Source organism: Cavia porcellus, unplaced genomic scaffold (genome assembly GCF_034190915.1).
Source record: "Cavia porcellus strain 051 isolate PalLab524CR breed Dunkin Hartley unplaced genomic scaffold, mCavPor4.1 scaffold_14, whole genome shotgun sequence".
NCBI lineage: Eukaryota > Metazoa > Chordata > Mammalia > Rodentia > Caviidae > Cavia > Cavia porcellus.
The window spans coordinates 64,674,066-64,690,749 of record NW_026947497.1 but is presented as its reverse complement, the minus strand read 5'-3'; the positions used below and the strand labels follow the sequence as shown (position 1 = coordinate 64,690,749).

Sequence of the window (16,684 nt, the reverse complement as noted above, 5' to 3'; positions counted from 1 at the left end):
TAGGCAATAGTGAAGCAGAGATGGGGAGAATATGGGTGAAGGGTGGGATGTTGCATTTTCAGATGATTAGATCCGACTGTCTGAGAAAGTGACACTTGAAAGAAGTCATGAGACGACTTAGGGAGCCATGAGGCTTGCAGGCCAGTATTCTGGTACGCGGGGAGGCAGTGTTGTTGTTGTCAGCAGGAGTGGCCTTCCATAGTAGTTGAGGACAGGAAGGAAGGTTCTGCATAAGCTCCTGGATTGATGAGAAGGGGAAGTTACTCCAGAGGACAGTCAGACCTGCGTGATCAAGTAGAGTTTTGGTTTTAGCTTTGTTTTTATTTTTTGAGACAAGGTCTTGCTGTGTATCCTAGAATGGCCTCAAACTCAAGGTGACCCTCTTGCCTTAGCCTCTTGTGTGCTAGAATTAAAGGCGTGTACCACCCACCTGGCCTATTTTTTTGAGACAAGGTCTTATTTAGTTCAGGCTGGCCTTCAATTTTATGTGGCCCAGACTGGCTTCACACTCATGGTGATCTTCCAGCCTCAGCTCCTGAGCACTGGGATTGCAGGCATACATTGTGAGGCCAGGATGTGTCACTATGGATTTGAATGTTTACCGTAAGTGAGCTGCAGCCAGTGAAGGATTTTGAGTAAAGAAGTACCAGGGTCTGCTCTGTATTTCTAAGTGTCATTCTAACTACTGTCTTGAGAATAGACATTGTCTAGAGCAGTGGTGGCAGACGTCTTAGAGACCAAGTGCCCATGGCATAACTGCAAACCTACTTACTTTTTGGAAAGTATCAACACTGCAGTTAACCCTGAATATCGAGGTTTTAGTTTAGTAAAAAATATATTGTCTTAAAAAAAAAACACAATAACAGAGCTCTTTTTAGTGATACAAACAGCTTTATTTTGAAAGGTAAAAGTTTGCATTAGGTGTGCTTTTGCACAACTAACTCACTTCTTGCTGTTGTATTTACTGATCATTTATCAAACCTTGCCTGGAGTGACTTGGCTCACAAAGAGGTTTCTGCATGCCTGCTGCAGCATGCATGCTATAGCTTCTCCACCAGTGGTCCACAAGTTGTCTAGTTAATTACTGAGGTAACTAAAAATATATTTGACTATCAAAGGAAATTTTATCACATCCACTAAAGTGTTTACTAAAAAGCTTTATTAGGAGCTATTTTATTTACATTTCTTGTTGCTCTGACAAAAATACCTGACGCTCACAACTAAGGCAGGAAAGTTTATTTGGCTCACAGTTTATAGAGGTTTTGTATCAGATTCTGTCCTAGATCCCTGATCTCCCAAACGAGTGTACAGTGGAGGTTAAATAAAAAGAGACAAATTGTATGATTTTTAGGGCTCCAGGAGGGTCAACCCCTTTAATTAAGCTCAAGGCTTCAAGGGTAAAGACAAAAGATCCTCTGAGTCAGTCCACTTATATTAGAACTAAGGACAAAGGGCGGAGAAACTGAGGAAAGTACAGGCCATGAGCAGGACCTTGGGAGTCACTTCAAGGACATCCCCAAGTAATGAATCAAGTCAATTCAGTATCACTGTCTTATCATGCAGACATGGTAGAAGTGAGACTGTAAGAGTAATCTTTGCAGCTACAGTCTCTACCTTGTTAATTGGGGTTGGAGCCCCAGAGTATCTGCAGCTGTGGCCTTATCTTGCCCTTGGAGGTATCTTTGGCCTCACAGACCACTACAGTCCTAAGCTAGGACTGATACATAGAGGTTCACTTAAAGGCAAGGGGCCTAACCCTAGGACAGACTCACAGATAAATATAGAAAGCCAAGTAGTAAAATTTAAATCCTTCTCAGAGCTGCTTCATAGTGGTCTCAGAGCTGCTTCATAGTGGTCTCCAACAGTTTTGGTCCGTAGTCAGCTGGCTCCAAGGCAAGATACCATGGCAGAGGGGCACCGCACAGAAGAAACAGTTCATGCTGGGCAGAAGGTAGCAGAACAAGTGAGCACTGCTCTCTGATCCTTACACTGTATCTAACTACCGGGATTAGGGCGGTACCAAACCAATCAGTGGACTGACTTAATCACCCACCCTTAGTTCTAGCATTATCATACCCTGAGTCCTAACACTGCACCATTGCACTCTCGATTCAGACGCCTGTGAAAAAGCCCCACCTATGACTGCAAGAGGCTTTGTGGGACATCTGGACTCAGCCATAGCAAGGCACAGGGGAGAGTACCTGTCTGGCATGCACAGGGCTACGTTCTGTCCCTAGCACTGCCAGCACAGGGTGTTCATTAATGGTTTTATCAAACAGCTTCATTAAATTTTCTTAACCTGGCAGCTAAACCCAGTAGCCTTTCTAATAACTTGTTGGTTTATAGCAGACGTACTGAAATGCTGATAGGTTCGAGTTCAGTTTTACCACATACAAATGCATGTATAGAATTTTGTGTTTGTGTGTGTATATACATGTGCATTTATTTGGGATGGTACCCAGGATCTGGAGCATGCTAGAAAAGTGCTGTACCACTGAGCTATATTCCCAGGCCAGTTTCCAACTGTCTAAATAAGTGAGGCTTTTTTGCTGAATTGTTTTAAAGTAAGTTGTACAGTATAATTCCAGGCATCCTAATTCATAGTGCACTTCCTAAGGTAAGGACATTTTTCTATAGTAACTGTCAGTGTGTAAATCTTTGCCCCTCCTTAAGACATCAGCTTTTCAATGAGCAAGGCTGGACTGACCTGTGTGAGGTCTTTTAGTAGAGTAGCCCCATTTCTTTTTTCCTTTTGCTCCTGAGTAGATATGCTCCCTGTATCTTAATTCTGGTTTAAAGATATGTGAGAGATAAATTAATTGTCGTGGTTTCCTTGAAATTGACTGTGCTTTTGGAATGATTGAATCATAAATTGAATGATCAGAGAAGATTGTTTCATGTTGATTAATGAGTGGTCACTAAGCCACTGAAGAGCTTAAGGGGTGTGGGGCTCTAGAGAATTGTTCATCATTATCCAGTTGTCCCTGCTCTGTGTACGAGAGCCCAGGTACCATTTCTAATTTTCAAGAAGGTTAAGAACTATAATTAGATCAAGAACATTCCAATAAGAATAATTATTGAAAAGATCACTTTCTAGGATCATAAAGCCCAAAAGAGCCTGTCAGCATTCTTTCTCAGATACTATTCATAATGTGTAAATAGCTTCACTGTTCTCGTCATGAGGACTTCCATAACATTATTTTTAAAGCCAGGCACTTTGAAAACACAGTGTATGAAAATACACTAGGCCAGTGAACACAAAAAAAACAGTGGGACAGTATTTGACCATCAGACTTACATCTTGTGAAATGACTTTCTCTCTTCTATTATTACATCTGTTTCAAAGGCCTTTAAATAGAGATTCAAAGTTCTGACTGGCTTGTAATTGGACATTTAATGCCTTAGGACTAGAAGTTTGTGTAATTTCCTTAATGACTCATATTTTCATGAAAAAATCAGTCTTCATACAAAAGCTTATCAATTATGTATTTTAAGCTGGGCCTCATGCCCATAATCACAGCACTTAGGAGGCTGAAGCAGAAGGATCACTGTGAGTTCAAGGCTGTCTCAACCCATGCAGCGCCTGAGATTCTTGGGGTGAAGGATTTGAGAGGATGAGAAAATAAAAAAGAGACAAAGCTGGGGTCGGGTGGAGCCTTGTCCTCCTGATGGGAGGAACATACTGCCCAGCCACTGCAGCACCCCTGAAGAAGAATGTCAGTTTCAACCCGACTTCTAACCACTTGTCTGCCTGGCAGCCCTGGGCCCCTGCCTTCTTGCTGCTGGAACAGCTTGTTTACATAGCTTATTTTGGCCTCTCTGTGTTTTCTGGGCTGGCCTTGCTGTAGCCCCACATATGTGATCTATCTCCAGCTTCAATGTCTCCCTACGCAAGCCCAGCCTAAACTACCATGTGAGACACTTTCTCACTACCCCCCGAAAGTGCATTTTAATTTTTAAAATTACTACAATATGTAAAAGACACATTGCCATTAATCTACCTCAAGACAGTCTCTTTTGTTTTAAGCACACTAACCCCATCGTTCTGAAGCATTCTGGAATCCCCTTTCGTGAATATCTTTACGAAGTGTGATCAGAAATCCTCTGAACGCCATCCAGTGGAAAGGCAGAGCCGCAGACATATCTGGCCCAGCCTCAGCCACTGTCCGCAGCCCTAACGCCTCGTGACCTCCGGCTCTTTCTCAGTAAGAATAGCCAGGAAAAATACGCATTTCAGATGGATTCAGGACATCAAGCAGCCACAGCAGTGTGACTAAAGTCACCCTTGTGGGTCTGCTTCAGAAAATGGCAAAACAGTAGGAAGAAGAGTGAGGGGCTAAATTGGGAGGATTAAATGGCAGTGTTTTTTACTGTGTAATAATACTGTTTCCTTTACATTTGGCATAGCTGGGCATGGTGGTGCATGCCTGTATTTCCAGTAACCTGGGAGGCTGAGGCAGGAGGATCCCAAGTTCAAGCCCAGCCTACATAATTTAGCAAAACTTTGCCTCAGAATTTAAAATGAGCTGCGTTGTGGCTCAGTTCGAAGTCCCTAGGTTCAGTCACTAGTATCATCCCTCCAAAAAAAATTTTTGCAGTGTTTTTAATTACACTGCATATAATATATAATCATCTGCCTTTTGAGGACAGTTTTACCAAGTTAGACATTTTGTTTACTTAATGTATACCTCTTGCTATGAATGATGCATGTGTCATTTAAGTATGACTGCTTTTATGCCAAATTGTGCATAAAAATCCTTCTCGCATTAGAGGGATACAGTGAAGAGCAGGACTAATTTGTCAAGGGGTACAATACGTGGGAATCACTGTAACTGCACAAGGTCACATGAAACTTCAGACTGACGAAGGCTTCACAAAGAAAGTGGGATTTAAGATGAGCGTTAAAAAGGAGGTTTAGAATGTTACTGAGCAGATGGGAGCCAGTATTCCCTTCTGCAGAACACAGAGAACAAAGGCCAGAAACAGAAAGGGCAGGTTATTCATAGGTGGAGAGTGAAACCAGTGAGCCACAGTACAGGAGAGAGAGCCGGCTGCAAGGCAGTGGGAGAGAGGAGGGCTGGGGCAGCCGGGCCTCATGGCAGCGTGGACAATGGTTTAAGGTCCCTGCAATGTACCTCATTCTTTGGAGAAAAAGTCAGAATTGATTTTAATAGCACTTGACAAACATTTTGGGTTTAAGTCTTCTTTGTAGTATTAAAAAATAGGAGCCCACAATGCCGCAGTTTATGTCTGTTCCATGTTGATGTTTATTGGTTCAAAAATGAAAACTTGTAAAAAGCACTCCCCTGCACTTTCCACTAGTTGTCTGGTCACTGGCTTCATTGCACATTGTATGGCCACTAAACTTGAGCCTCCACACTTGAGGGAGAGATTGAAACGATAAATAATATACCACATTATGAGCACAAAAATTGGTTTTTATTTTGGAGACCTCCTCCTCCACCCCAACAAGGTTAGCCCAACCATGCTGCAGTAAAAACTGTACCCTTGAAGAATATTCAGTTTGGGGACAGATAAATAAATAAATAGAGCTATAAGTAGAGGCACACAGGAAACATAATTTCACTTGGGTAAGTTAGGGAAGATTTGGCAAAGCAGGTGACCTTTGAAGCAGAGATGAAATAAGGAAAACAGTAAGTATGAGCAGTGTATTCTAGAACAAGTACAGAGAGGCCTATGAGGACGGGCTGCGGCCTCTCAGCCCCGGGAACCGAGCAGAGTAGAAGTAAATCACTTCTGTTTGTGTTGGAAAGCAAGAGCTGGGAGTCTCCAGGTGGGGTGCGGAAGGGGCAGCATGCTTGTGAAGCCATCGGTTTCTTCTTGGGGAGCAGTGTTACCTGCTTCTAACACCCTTTCAGTAAGCACAGGTATTTTGGAAACATTTCGTTTTCCTCCAGTCGGACTTTACCAGTTTTTTCTACCCTTTAAGAAATGACAGCTAGCTCGCGTTGCCTAGCCCATCTGAGCTAAATAAGAATGAGAAAATAGCCAGCCATTTGAATTTCTTTCCTCCCTTGGCGACTATCACCTTTTCACTCCCAAAAGAATGATAAATTTTATTTTTGCAATTAAGTTTATTGGTACATTTAGTTACATATTATGACCACATTCATTATAGGAAATTTGTACCTATACATGATATAACTTGATTCCTTTTTTTCCCATTCCTCTTGAGCCCCCTTTCTCCTCCATATTTACAAAAGCTTTGTTTCCATTTTTTCTTTTCTCATTTTTTCCCTTCCTCCTTTCCCCCTCCCCTCTCCCCAGTTCCCCTTCCCATTTGACTGCTTTCTTTGTATTTCACAGTATCTATTATACATTTTGGTCCTTATTTACACTTTTAGTTTCTCATACCAGAGAATGCGGTATGGCCTCAAGATGCATCCATTTTCCTAGAGTGTCTCAAGCTTCTCCTTTTTTATGACAGAGTAGTAGTCCATTGCTTAACCATCCATCTGTTGATGGATATTCTGTGTCCAACTTTTTGTCAGCCCTATGACTGCTGTGTACAGCTGTGCTTCAGATGCGCTTGCCTTGTGTCTGAATAGTTCTCACCAATTCCAGTATCGCTCTTCCTCTTTTACTTGCAGAAGGAGCTGAAGAGGACAAAATGGAAACGGATACTGACGGTCAGCAGCCGGAAAAGGTAAAGTCGTTGAGGGCATAGCCTTGGGAGTGTAAGGGCTGGACTTGTGCATGTTTTGCTTCCTTCACAGGACAGTGAATAGTTCTGTCAGCTGCTGGGCTTGTTGCTCAAGTTAAGGCTCTCACAGAGCGTGACTTGGCACCCTCTGCTTTTATTTACTTATCGGCTAAAGATTTTGCCCAGCCTGTCCTCTGTGCCTCTTGCAGGCACAGGTGAGACGTAAGCACAGGAGCATTGACTTGTGGGGCTTAGGGCTTGTGACAGAAGAAAATTGCAGACTACTAGGTGATTTCCTTCAAGTTCACTGGCGGCAGCAGAATATTTAGATTAAAATGAATGAGAAGCTGCTTTGTGCAGTAGGTTTTAAGAGACAGAGCTGTTGGAGGACAGAAGCAGTGGCTGGGGAGAGCTAAGCCAGTGCATTTGTCCACACCAATCCAGTGGACACAGGTAGACACAGGCAGTCTCTTGGAGCTACAGCGTGGTGCAGATGCTATGGTCTTGATTACATGAAGAGAGAATGAGGAAGGGGAATAATGCAATGGATACAGCTTCTCCAGTGTCCGAATACCATGCTTGCGTGTTTACATTTATGATTTCATTACTTTTCAAAGCAGTGATAACTGGCCCACCCTGTGCTTTACACTGTGGTATATAATTTGTCCAAATTATAAGCAGACAGTTTCAAAACTAGCAGACAAAAACAAGATGATACCAGCTAATTCCCTGACATTCTTCTGGCCATCCTAACCCTATGGTCCCAGATTGAGCAGGGACTGTGTACTCAGGAGGTGTTATGATCTTGTGTGCCCTTGGGTGTTAAGGTAGTTAAAAAAATACTTCTGAATTCATTAGTTTTCCTGCCAGCCCTTTTACACAGGGCCTTTCTGAATCCAGTGAATCTAGTCCTTTTTGTTTTTGTGATTTGGTTTGATTTTTATTGTTGTTTTCTTTGTTTGTTCATTCGTGGGGTTGTTTTGTTTTTGAGAAAGGTCTTGCTATGCAGTTCAGGTTGTCCTGAGACATGGGGCAGTTCCCCCATCAGCCTACCATTGCTGGGACCATAGGTATGTGCCCCCAGGCCTGGTGCAGCTTTGAGGTAGATAGAAGGGTGTATTTCTGTTTTGTGGTCCTGGGGATTAAACCCAGGGCCTTTGTACTGAGCTGCACACCCATTACTTTATTTGTACTAAGCTACATCCCCAGGGTTTTCCTGAGTCACTAAACTGTTTAAGCTGGGCTTGAATTTTTAGTTCTCCTGCCTCAGCCTCCCAGAGTGCTAGGATTATCATTTTGTGCCACCATACCCAGGTATTCCAATTCTTGTTTAAAATAGTAAAACCTTTCGATAACCCAAGATAATTAAGCTCCTAAAATTACTTTTTGCTTACTTCCTATTCTCTGTCTCTCTCTCTCTCTCTCTCTGTCTCTCTCTCTCTCTTTTAGGCAGAGAACAAAGGAGAAAATGAAACAGATGAAGGTGATAAAGCACAAGATGGAGAAAATGAAAAACACAATGAGAAGGAACAAGATGGTGAAGTTACTGAAGATACCAAATCAGGTAACTTCAGAAGAACCTCGTTAGATTTCCTTTCTGTGTGGTGATGTTTCGAGGCACGCGGCCTGTTTCCTTGGGGTCACTTGAGTTTTTGTGGTACTAGGACTTGAGCACACTGAGCTACAACCCAGCTCAGTTTGTTTTGTTTTATTTTGTGTAGAAATGTTTCATTCTCTGTCTGATTAGTTTTTTTTACTGTTACAATAAACATGCGTATGCATTTGCATTTCACTTAGCAGCTAAGTAGCAGTGCTGACTCTGGCGTCAGTGTTTTGTCTCTTTTTTCAGTAGAGTAGTGTGTCCCCACCACCCCAGTCGCTATTGTACTATCAGCATCAGTCCTGGCCATGGCTCTGTTGTTGGTGTCTCTACAGCAGGGTTCCCGGGGCATCCCACCACCACGTGGCTCATAGATAGACCCTGTTCTCCCAAGTTTCCCTGTGTGGGTTTCAGGGAAGTACTCACGAAGCCTAGATGATGCAGGGGAGACAGAAGAACCGTTCAGAAAGCACAGCCTGTGTGGAGGCAGACTTACATGGACAGGGTGATTCAGCAACACTTGGGAAAGGAATAGGGTGTTGAAGTCTCTTGTAAGGTCTGTGCTCGTGTGTCATGTGACAGAGGTGAAGGGAGATATGTTACCAAGTCCAGGGATGCTAGTAATAAAGTTTCTGCTATTTGTAGAAGAAAAGGAGACTGAAGAGAACAAGGAACTCACTGATGCATGTAAAGACAGAGAAAATGACACCGTGAAGAAGAAAGTAGAGCATGAGATTTCCGAAGGAAATGTTGCCACCGCTGCGGCAGCTGCTCTTGCCTCAGCTGCCACCAAAGCCAAGGTTCGCCTGCAGCCCTTCCAGGACTCTCCGGCGCTCTGAAAGGCCACATTGTTCTTAGCTAATTGGGAACATTTTGTATAAAGAGCCGTGCTCCCGGTAGGGGATGCCTACTTGCTTGAATGGCATTTCTAGGTTAGGAAATGCACAGGAGGAGGAAGAGGAAAGGAGATCTGGTCCTAGAGGGTGACTGACTGCTTGATCCATTCACTGTGTTGTGTAGATTAATGCCGACCGCAGAGATAGATGCAAGGCAGATTCTAAAGTCCCTATAAAGGACCGATTGTCTTTTTGCTTTTAATTTGCCTGCAGAACTTCTGAACCGTTGTTCCAATAATTTCTACCAGATTGAAATATTTATGATTTTTAAGACAAAAATCTGTTTCCCTGTATAAATACTTCACCCTGCTATTGCAGACTGAAAGAAGAGAAGGAACCTAAAATAGCTCTTTTTCTTCTTGCATTTGCCAGCTTTTCTGAGGGTGGTATTTTCTATTTATAGCATAGAATTGGCTGCACACCATATTTAAGGAGACAAGAAAATGTTACTTTCCTGCTTAGTGTTAATTTAGCATTTTGAAGCATTCCAAACATAAGTTTTTTGGATTTTTTTTGAGGGGGGAGGGTTGGTGCCAGTAGTCAAACTCAGGACCCTGCACTTGCCAGTCAGGCACTGTGTCACCACTGAGCTATATCCCCAACCCCATCAATAAGTTTTTGAAAATCTCTTCACCCATCCTCCATTCTACCTCAGAAATACTTTCTTCCAATTTAGATTCCAGTTTCTAGAACATTCCTTTGTTTTATCCCGAGCTGTTCTTGATCCATTGGTAAAGATGTTCTTTCATGGTTTCTAATTCCCTCAAGCCATTCAGCCACATGCACTACTTCTCCATGTGTTTAATCCATGGAGCGTGATTCCTTACAGACCCAGTTCCGACTAGAAAACTGCTGTTCTGAATCCACTGGGCAGGGTGTTTACAAGCCATGTAATGCTCAGGCTGAATGCTTAGCCCAGCTTACTCTTGGTTTATTAAAGTAGCTCTTGGTCCTGTGTGTTCATACTTTCCAGTATTAAGGATCTCGTGATCAGATTTTTTAAAAAATTTGTTTGAAAGGACGTTTGCTTGCTTGTTTTGGTTTGGTTTGGTTTGGTTTGGTTTTGGAGACAGGGTTTCATGGTGCATTTCAGGGAGGCCTTCAGATCATTTTGTAGCCCAGGCTGGCCTCGAAGTCACAGTGATTTTCCTGCCTCAGCCTCTCAAGTGCTGGGATTGCAGGCATTGTGTCACCGTGCCCACCTCAGCTGGACATACTCTTTTGCCTCACATCCCCCTGCAAGTTCTTTTGCTTAAATGAGTAGTGATGTGGGCACCAATCTGACTCTTCCTCATTTCTCTGATTTTTCTCTTCCACTAGAAACATCTATGAATATTTGCTCTCAAGTGAGCCACTTTTCTAAACTATTTTGTTCTTGCCATTCTGCTGAACAGAATCCATGGTCGTCATCTTATTGCCATCTAAAATTTTTGGACGCTCTTCCTCTATAGAGTTTGGTTCTTTCATTCCTCCTTCCTGTTGCATCTACCTTTTATGCACTGTGGTATGGCTTTAATCTCTGTTGCCTGCGAAGCAACTAACTAAGGTAGGCCCAAGAAGTTTCATGCATTCTTTGTGACATGTTTCTAGGACCTCATACTATTAATTCCTGCAGCTTTGGGCATATGAATGTGTCTGTTATACACTGCTGATAATCTTGGGTCAATTGTTTGACTCCTTCACTGCATAGAAACCACTTTGATGAGTCCTTTAGCCTGGCCCCTTGCCATCTCATACAAAGTCTAGCAGAATGTCCAGAGCACAGTGGGAGGAGGCAGTACCTGAGTTTGCACTGCCTTATCATCAGCTGCACTTATCTCTACTAAGTGAGAGGTTTATATTTTCATTCCCTCATGTGGAGATAATGTTCGTGCGCTAAGGCTTTGTGCACGGGAATTGTTGAATGCCGGTGACAGCTGTATGTGTTTTAATTCACAGTGTGTAGTCATCATTGTGTTACATGGTAATCAAGGAGTGAGGAATTCACTTGGATTACTGTAATTACTATAACTTACCCAACTAATCCAAGTTTCTTTTACCCATTTTATTCTGTATCTATAAACAGATTGCTATTAAGAGTTTGTCATTCCCTGGCATGGAGTGCTAATTAGAGGCTCTAGATCTTGCTCCTGAACAGATAATGGCATTCCCTATGCTTCTGCTGTCCTTGCCATAGGAGAGACTGTTGAAAAGTGAGTTGTGTTTTCAGTTGCACACAGTAAGCTGTGCACGGCCCCATGTGAAGAAGAGGTGGCCAGGAGCTCCAGTGGCTCCCATCTGGGTAACTAGCCTTGGAAGGAAGGAAGGCCCCAGAACTCTAGGTGTAATAAACGAGAAGCCCCAGAACCTAAAACATGTTCGCCTCTGCTTGACAGCAGGAGTGTCAGTTCTTCCAAGGAAACAGAGATCACATTTCTTAAACAAGATGTTTCCTTTGGATTTGCTCACAAATCTCTCCATACCCTTCCACATACCCAACAGCAGCAAAAGTAGGCTTAGTTCCTAGGAACTGGGTGTCCACTCTAAGCCAGTAGAACACACTTCCCTTCAGAAACATTCCTCAGCTTGTGTCTACCTCCTTCTTCATAATGGGCAGACTGTCACCATACCTTTGCATTGATATGGAGCACACCTGGATGGAACCTTGCTGTCATAACCTGCCTGGTCACAAACTGTGTACCTATCTCCTGCTCACAAAATAAATACCCCGGAGGCACCTGTGCCCTGTGGTACAGAGACTGGCAGGCCCAGGGAGGTTCCTTAGGAGTGATTATTCATGAGTGACATTGAAGGATGGACAACACTTTGAGTGTTGGTCACCAGTTTCAGGTTTGGGGACTAACATGACAGTGATAAGTCGCGGGAAGGGTAACCACACTCTGGTTCATCAGGGGTGTGAAGGCAAGGCCCACCGCAGTCAGGATTCCTAGCAGTTTTGCAGTCTTGCCGTGTGCATATTCCCAGTGCCCTGGTCAGGGCCGAGAGTTCCTTCTGCCCTGTCCACGACTTCAGAGTCTCCCTCCTTTTTCCTGGCTTTGCTGCTGAGCAGCTTTCCTGGCCTACTTGCTGCTTGCTGCTCTCTCTTTCAGTGTACATACTCTTGTCACTTCAGTTCAAGTGGTATAACTGAAGATGCTGTAGGATTTCTGTGTTCACATGTACTCTGCATGGTACAAGAGCCACCATTATATATTCATTCTTGGTCCTTTTTATGCTTAAAATTTTATCATTTTGGAGGAATCTGATTTCCAACTGCAGTAGTAGTAATGCAAAGAAGTCAAGGTGACATGAAGGTGGTGCAGAGCACAATTGATGAAGTGGGAGAATGATCAGAAACCAGCACTGCAGGGCAGTGCTGCCACCTGGGCAGACACGGGAGGGACAGTTCTTCGGCAGTGGTCACACTTTTGGCAGGGACCTGGTCGGACAAATCAGGTGCTCAGCAGGTGTGGAGCAAGGCCTCCAGAACGAAGGGGATAGGAAAGTAATGGCTAAGTAGAAGCTTGGCAAGGCCAATGGAAGATGTTGAAGAAGCTCAGCAGTAAAAGAACACAGCAGGGCCGCTGGCCCTCGGCTCTCCTGCCTGTGGGTCGCCAGAGGCGCGCCCTTGCATTCCTGGCAGCTCCACTCAGATACCCATAGTGAGGCAGCTGCCCACCCTCAGCTCGGGCTTTGTGGGTCCCCTCTGGACTTGATCTTTGTCCTGAAACTATTTCTTAGCTCCACAGCTGCCAGATACCAGGAACATTTTCTTTCACATCATGCTCCTTTATTCTCCTCCTAATTTCTCCCAGAAGAGTGAACGTTTTCTTCAAGTCCTCTTTTTGCCATTTTTTTTTTAACTTTTTATCGGTACCAGAGATCAAACTCACGACCGCCTGCTTGCAAGGCAGGTACTTATGCCACTGAGCTAAATCTCCAGCCCCCTCTTTTTGCCATTTACAAAACATAGGAAAAGAATTTTTCATCCTGCTGGGACTTTCCATGTCACTAAAGGTGTCAGGTTTCCTAGGCTTTGTGCTCCAGTGTCACAGTGTGATGAGAGTTCCCACTCTGTCTTTAAAATTCTCTTATTAAATTTCATTATTTTATGAAGTTTGAACACTAGGCAGCGAGGCCATTGTGCTCCACGTGGTATCAGCGGAGTCCATAGTGCCGCTCTCCTCACACCTGGGTTCTCCCTGTCCTCTGCGTGCAGCTGGCTCCGTTTTCTCTTGACATTTCCTCAGGGTCTTGCAGTAGCGTTACTGTGCCATTCACATGGCAGCTGTGGACTCCAAGGAAACTGTCAGAGACACAGCACAGACGTTCCTGGACACCACTGGTTTCTGTCACACAGGCAGGCAGTCTGTCCTGACCCTGCCTTCAGATGGAACCAATAGCCAGTGAGTTTATGGCCACACCATAGGTCTCTAATAATTAAGAGGCCTGTGGATTTGGTTCCATTTATGTCACTCACTAAGCTCTTAGATGAGTAACATAATTTTCTGAATTGGTAGCATTTTATTCGAATTAGAAATCCTTTCCAACAAAACTGTATGAATTTATCAAACTGAAAAATTCTAAGCCAGGTGTAATGGCTCACCATCATTTGGAAGGCTGTGTGACATATCTGAACCCCTCCCCCCAAAAAAACCATTTTTTAAGCTGGAAATTTTCATCCATTGATTGTTTTAGCCACTATTTCAGTGTGGCAGACCTGATGCTAAGCGTTGGATTTACTTTGAATCCCGAAAGCATCTGGATGGCGCGTATCTTAGGAGCTTTCAGTCAGCACGTGAACCCCGAGCCTCACACTTGGAAGTTGAGCCTTAAACTGTGTATTTGACAATGAGTATACATAAAGTGCTGGAAACATAACCTTGAGGAACGGGTCTGTTAGGCGAAGTCTAGTTATCTATTATGAGCTGTTTGTGAATGGTGTGGAATGAAGAACTTTCCCTTTCAGTTGTAAGTTCTTTTCTCACATGTTTATAAGTGGACTAATATCTGAATAACTACTGTAAAGCCTACAGATGTTTCGTGTATAATGTTGCCGAGTGACTGGAATTTATTGATCTTCTTTATTTCTTCCATATAGAAACTGACCCAAAGATGTTAACAGCTAGCCTAAAATCACGTGACTACTAATGATTGATAGGAGTTAGACCAAAACCCCATTTCCAGCCTTGAAGTCTCACAGTTCCAGCTAACCCAAGAATATAATCTGATAAAATTCTCCATGCCAATTAAAAGATTTTTCAACATTTTTTGGTTGAGACGTACCAGGTAGCTCAGAAATCCCCTTGGTGTTTAGGGCTAGTTTCTCTAATGTACCAATTGTCACTTGAGTTTCTAATTGTTAGGAACCAAAAAATGAGCAACACGGAAAAAAGGCGTGTAGAAAATACTGTTAACTGGTCTCTGCTGCTCTCCCCAGCCCCAGTATTAGGGATCCGGTTTCAGGGCCTTGTGTGTACTAAGCAGGTGGTCTTCCTCTAACCTGCATCTCCTCCACCACCCACTTTTCAGCTGCTCAGCCTGGCCTTGAGGCTGCAGTCCTCCCACCTTAGGCTCCCAAGTAGCCAAAGTTATGATCATGAGCTGCCATACCTGATCCCTCCATTTCTTAGCCTGTCATCTTTCGTATAGCCTAGTTTTGTTGTTAGTCTCTGCAAAGGACTGAATTCATTTCCCCATTTCGCTTACTATGACTTGGTCCTAACGCTCATTCCCCTGAGCTTCAGTTGCATCCTACGTAAAACAGAGATAGTACTTGTATTTTTTTGGTAGTTTATTTATTATTAGAAGGAAAAGAAATCACGTGAAAATATCTACCATGGTGACTGGAATGAACTAAATCCTTAATAAAATTATTTCTTCTTGGTGTAAAAGTTCTCAGCCCACATGCAGACACAGCCTTGAGCATTCAGTGTACCAAACAATTGATAATGTTTATGTAATCAAGGGTAAGATTGCAAACTCTATACTACTCCTCCATTTCCCTAGTGAGGGACTCCCTGCTTCCAGGGGTGCCCTCAAAACACCTGGGCACAAGTGAGCCTCCTACCTCAGCCTCCTGAATAGTTGATACTGGAAGGCACACAGCACCACAGCTGGCTTGAACTTCTTAAGGGTCTTGGTGTCAGAATCTTGTTCTGTACCACACAGCAAGATCCTATCACAAACAAAAGGGAAAATCTGTAAATTATTACCATGTGGAAAATACCCTACAGGTTAGAGATTCAGTTTTGCTGTGTTTTGTCTTTTCCCGATTTTCTCACTCCAGTTTGTGTCTTCAGTCTGCTGGTCACCCGTTCTCCACTCCAAGGTACCACCTTCTCTACCTTGCCCCCAGCATCACCAGGGACTCTCCTAGCACCAGGCTCGGGGATGCAGAGCTCCTCAGAGGGCAGCCTCCTCTTGGGGGTGTTTGTGCTCCCCACCTAGGGGCCACCTTCCTCAGCCCTGCTGTGGAGTTGGGGGTGAGGGAGGTACAGGCACCTGCTGTGTGTCCTCACCCCAGCCACAACATGGGGATGGAGCCTACAGTCACTGGTGAGGAGATGCACACCACTGGCTTTCACACTGGTTTGTCCCCTGTGAGCAGGTGGCCCCGGCACCCTCACTGTCCAGTCCAGAAGGCCAGGCATGGAAAGGACCCTGTGGGACTTAGCTGTGGTTAGCTCTCTTTCATCACAGAATCAGTCCCTTCATATGGGAGGTAGTAAAATGGCCTGTGTGTGAACATTAAATACCACTTCTGCCCTAGGCCTTGGTCTTCAAACCAGGATTTTCTCTTTTAGCTACTCCTTGATAGTTTTGGGGTCTTGGATGGACTTTTAAAAAAAACCTTTGGCATGTATTTGTTTTGAAATAACAATGGATTCATGTGATCATGTGATCTGCAAAAATAGTACAGAGAAGTCCTGTGTACTTTATGTCTGACTCCACAAAGTGCCTCCCATAGTAGCATCTTACTTTGAATTAATCCAGTTTAGTCGCTTTTTTCTGATGCTGATTATTGAGCCCATGGCTTGCTGTGCAATGCTTTTTGAACTGCATATGCTCTGGGCCCTCACATTTTTTAAATTCTGTGATCCTCCTAGATCATTTTATTATTATTTCTGTGTTCTTTCTAATAGATTCTTAAATTGCTACAGCTTAATCCAAACTTGTACTATCCCAATTATGCTAGAAACTTAGATCACTTTTCCCTGCCTTATACTCCTCAATTCTTTTCTTCATTCCACTGAAACTTCATTGCGTAGAATAGGGTTTTTCCTCTTTATCTGGGTATTGGCTTTAGAATGTTTAGCACGCTGCTGGCATTGACTTTTCCCATTTCAGGAAAAACTAAACTGTTTAAGAGGAGCATTCAGTGGTAGAAACTCAGCAAGAATTTTCTCTTAAAGATCTTGACTTCAACCAGACATGGTGGCACACACCTATGGTTCCAGCATTTGAGACTGGAGCAGGAGGATCACTGAGTTTGAGGCCAGCCTAGGCTATGAAGAGAGCTCAAGGCCAGCCTGAACTCCATGG

At 43.6% G+C, this 16,684-nt stretch overlaps 1 protein-coding gene across 1 annotated transcript in view; it reads left to right on the top strand.

Annotated features, from left to right (window-relative positions):
* Smarcc1 (SWI/SNF related, matrix associated, actin dependent regulator of chromatin subfamily c member 1) overlaps positions 1-16,684 on the top strand; it is a 133,017-nt gene that overhangs the window by 88,534 nt on the left and 27,799 nt on the right. The window contains exons 22-24 of the mRNA XM_003477042.5: positions 6,612-6,667; positions 8,114-8,228; positions 8,910-9,064. Of these exons, the coding sequence (XP_003477090.1) occupies positions 6,612-6,667; positions 8,114-8,228; positions 8,910-9,064 (326 nt within the window). The remainder of the gene's footprint in view (positions 1-6,611; positions 6,668-8,113; positions 8,229-8,909; positions 9,065-16,684) is intronic.